At 48.0% G+C, this 4,214-nt stretch overlaps 1 protein-coding gene across 1 annotated transcript; it reads left to right on the top strand.

Annotated features, from left to right (window-relative positions):
* The first annotated feature begins 1,357 nt into the window (after window positions 1-1,357).
* On the top strand, window positions 1,358-3,611 carry LOC119362727 (translation initiation factor IF-2-like). Its single transcript, XM_037627975.1, has 2 exons — window positions 1,358-1,571; window positions 1,665-3,611. The coding sequence occupies exon 2, from the start codon at window positions 1,769-1,771 to the stop codon at window positions 2,822-2,824; it is 1,056 nt and encodes a 351-aa protein (XP_037483872.1). The 5' UTR covers window positions 1,358-1,571; window positions 1,665-1,768; the 3' UTR covers window positions 2,825-3,611.
* The last annotated feature ends 603 nt before the right edge of the window (window positions 3,612-4,214 follow it).

Below are 4,214 nucleotides of genomic sequence, written 5' to 3'. Positions count from 1 at the left end.
TGGCGAGAAATTGAAAAAAAAAGGTGGTATGGAGTCATGGTTAACATGACATGTATTAGAAACAATTGATAACAACCCAAAATATCAAGGCAATTGTAGGTTCGTCAACAAACTTACTTATAAGGTGTAACACATACACTGAATTCTCTGCAGTTGCACATGTATTTCAACGATATATAAACACTTATGATGGTGGCGGCGGGATGACGACCTTCAGCGCTTGGCGAAGATGCCTACCGTGGTGAGGTCAGCACAGATGCGGCCACGACATGACCTCATTGGAGGCGAAAATATTGGGCCACGGGCTCAGGCACGGAGAGGTTGGCGATGGCAAGGCTGCATTCCAATTTTAAGCCAGATTTTTGCTTTTACAGAAAATCCAGCTGTCTCCAATCACAAGTGACTCGATATCCTTTACGGACGTGAGTGACTCGATGTTTATGGTAATCAATCCGCATTCCAGTTTTAAGTCAGAATTTCGCTTTTAGAGAAAAACCCCTTATGTTTCTGATAATCAACCCACATGTCAGCTCCAAATCAATTTTCTTCTTCTTTTGCATAAAACACCCTAATAAGTGGGTTAATCAATCCGTAGTACATATCAAATGCTTTAAAAAAATTTATATATCCTAACCCTAACTTCAAATTTAACATATTATATATGAAATTTGATTAGAAACGTGTTTATAATATGAATATGATGTCATTTTACCTGTTAACCGTTTTAAAAAGATACAATTTAGGATGCAACCTTAATCAATAGCGCATGATCATGCTTTTTTTCATACCAGTGCCGAGTTGGATTAAAAATGAAAAAGTCAGCAACATTAAGATTAGAGATGAAGTGGACCATCTATAACCACGTATATACGCCTCGCCAAAACCTCACATGAAAAAGTACATATTTCTCATCTTATGGCAAGAGAGACGCCTTGGGATTGACAATATTTAAACATATTGTGATTGTGTGAGCACTAGGGCCGCCATCAGCGAGTATGGGAAGGAGAATTTTGACAACAGAAATGGATGCCATGTGTTGAAAGAAAGGACATAATGCTGCGTGGTACTCGGAGATAGACATTTTATAAGGCAGATTGTAATGATCCAACTTAATTAATGAAAGCTTTTCATTCGCAAACAAAAAAAAGACGTGTGTCTTTGAGATACTCATGGTTATTAGGTTATTGGAGTGTGATTTTTTAAAATTCTTATAGTACTACTAGACCTTCTGAAAGTTGGAATGATTCTATCCCTGTCTTTATTTCCCAAGCACTTGCAATTGCAAGCGATATGGTAATTTGAGGAATAAAAGTCTTGACGATGTTAAAAAAAGAAATGCCTTCGGCAGCAGCAGAGCCCGAGAGGCCGGAGCAAAGAAAAGGAACAGAGGAAGAGACTAGGAGAACAGAGGAACAGAGCCGCGCCGGCTGACGGCCTCGTGGAGGAGCTCGGGTACCTGCGCCTGCCCGCTGATGGAATGGCCGTGGCCGCACGCCGAGACGCGGATGCCGCGGGCCGACCCGTACGCCGGTCGGACCAGCGCGGTGGCATCGCCTGCCCCGCTCCAGCAGGTACGCACATCGCCTGCCCCCTGTGAATTCGAGTTCGAGTTCATTTCCAGTTCAGCCGGCGACAGCTGGTAATCCGATTCCGGCAAGAACCAGGAGCTCTCCGATGAATAAAAGCGCCTGCGGCGGGAGCAGCGGCTCCAACTCGATTCGTTCGCCTCCCTCCCCGATCCCCAGATCCAATCCAGGACACGCCATCGATGGCGGCGAAGGTGCTCCAGCTCCGTAGCTCCGACGGCAAGGTGCTCGTCGCTCCGGCGTGGGACTATCGCCCGGCCGCCGCCCAAGCCCTCCCGCTGGAGATGCGGGTGCCCTCGCGCGCCCTCCAGAGGGTGCTCCAGTACTGGACCAAGCACAGCCTTGCCAAGGCCACCGGTGAGTCCCGGGAGTCCCTCGCCCGCTGGGACGCCGACTTCCAGCGCCGTCTCCAGGAAGACGGCCTCGCCAAGGAGGCCGCCGCAGCCGCCCAAGAACTCCGCCGCTACGGCGTCCATCATGGAGGGCATCCCCATCGCCACGCCGCCACGGCCGCATCTGATGTCGCTGCTCCTGCAAAGGCGGCCCATGCTGATCCCGTCCGTGTCTGGTGTGTCAGCCATGGAGAACGCAGCCATGCGCCGGCGATGCCCGGCTCCTTCGATGCCACTGATATTGCCTCCGCCGCGCGCCCTGGGCCTGCAACCACCTTGCCGGCTGCTGCTGGTGCTGACCCCGTGGATGCCCAGTGCGCGATCCGTGCCCGTGGACGCCAGATGGCTGAAGACGAGGAGCTCGCTTGCCACCACCGCAAGCGCCCGGCTTCCAAGGCTCCAATCTGCCTGCCTGCCACTGCTGCTGCGCCTGTGAAGAAGGTCTCTCATCAGGTCGCTTCCAAGGCTTGCTCTTTCGTCGGTTCTACACCACTGCCTGCCACTGCTGCTGCACCCAGTGTGCAACCGAAGCCGCCGATCAGCATGTGCCAATTGATCGAGAAGGCTCGCCTCACCATGGCTCTCCTCGACAAGGCTCGCTCTGCCTCCAAAGAAGAGGCCAGCCGTCGGCGCGACATCGAGCGCAGCCGAGCGGAGGCCCGGCGAAAGGTGGAGCAGATGGCGGACACCGTGCAGTTCAACGACCCCTGGATCCATTACTCCGACGTGACCAAGTCCCCTGAGGAGCTGCTCCAAGCACGACAGCAAGCATGGCGTTATCAAGCTCACCTCCTCGAGATGGCTCGTCGACGGGACTTTGCTCAAGCGATGCAAATCCACGGGTGATTGAAGCAGGGGAAGGAAATCATCAGCAGTGCAAGCTTCTTGGTGCTAGTCTTACACCAAGGAAGCAACCAATTCCTTGGCTGCGTCCAGTGGTATTACGCCTTCCCTAGTCTTTTAGTTGCTTCCTAAACCATGCACACATGAGTTTCATTTAATCTTTGTCCCTCTAGGTTCTGCACTTAACCATCAAGATTTCTAGTGTTCTTTGAATCCCGTTCAGTCATTAGTAATTTTACTAGAGTGTCAGCAGAGTCTCCATCTAGCTAGGCAGCAAAAATCTTGTTAAGATGTGTACGGCACAGTTACACTACATCCACACCTGGTCCTAAGTTAAGGGTTTAAGTAAATAAAGGGCATTTTCAATAAATCAAAGTGAAGCAGATGAGCCAAAAAAATTGGAAACTCATGTACTGCAATTCCGGCCCGAGACAGAGCGTAAAACGCACTCGCCGCAAATCCAAAATGCCCGTTTGCTACCCGGCTTGTAGCAGGAAAAATGGAGTAGAATTGAACTTGTCGATACACACAGTAATCATGTGAGCTGCCTAGCGTCTGGAGACTATGCTGACTCTCCTGTAAAATTAATCTTGGCTGAATCGGACTCTTAGGCATTGGCATCTTAGTGAGTTAAAGTTGCAGTTTCCGAAGAGTAACATTGGTTAGTGAACTCTTGTGTGTATGTGTGGGTGAAGCTTTGAGCTAAGCAAGTCCTCAATGTATCGACTATCAAGTCGCACTGTAATCGATTTCAGATATGAATAAAAAGTTGTTGGCCTGAATTTGTGCAGAGCATTCGAGTAACTTTCTGTGTATATGATTGTTGTATGCATCTATGACTTATTAAAACATTCTACTGCTCTAGTCGGAAAAGTGTGTGCTGAAGCACGGAGGCAATACATTCATCTCTGATTTCACAATACTTTGTTTGAGAGCACATAACCATGTTTGGAACAGTTCTTGGTTAGAAGATTTTTTTGGTTTGAGATAATATAATCTAATTCTCAAGTATGTGAAAAAGGTTGCATCATATTGCAGCCATTTGACAAATAGGTTTGGCTTTTCTCAGATCATGTTAGATTTTCATTCGAATTATGTGCAATAGCAGTCTTGCATATCCAGGCCCCCTAAGAAATTTTCATGTCCATTTGAATATGTTACAAATTCCACCATGTTAAAGTTACCTGGAGTGGAATGCTATCAAGTTTGTCATATGTAACCCTGAATCTCTAGTGGTCACTACGCCCATGGGAGACTGCAAAATAACTCTCTTATTTCTTTTCTGCTGTAGTTAGTTACAGTTCGATGATTTTGTCGTGCTCAAATGCCAATCATATCTTGTTTAGATATGTTCCTCTCTGCAAGCAAGGATGGTGCAATCCCTTATTTAAAA

This window comes from Triticum dicoccoides, chromosome 2B, assembly GCF_002162155.2.
Source record: "Triticum dicoccoides isolate Atlit2015 ecotype Zavitan chromosome 2B, WEW_v2.0, whole genome shotgun sequence".
Lineage (NCBI taxonomy): Eukaryota > Viridiplantae > Streptophyta > Magnoliopsida > Poales > Poaceae > Triticum > Triticum dicoccoides.
Note: the sequence above shows the minus strand (reverse complement) of the source record. Positions and strands in the feature narration are given on the sequence as shown.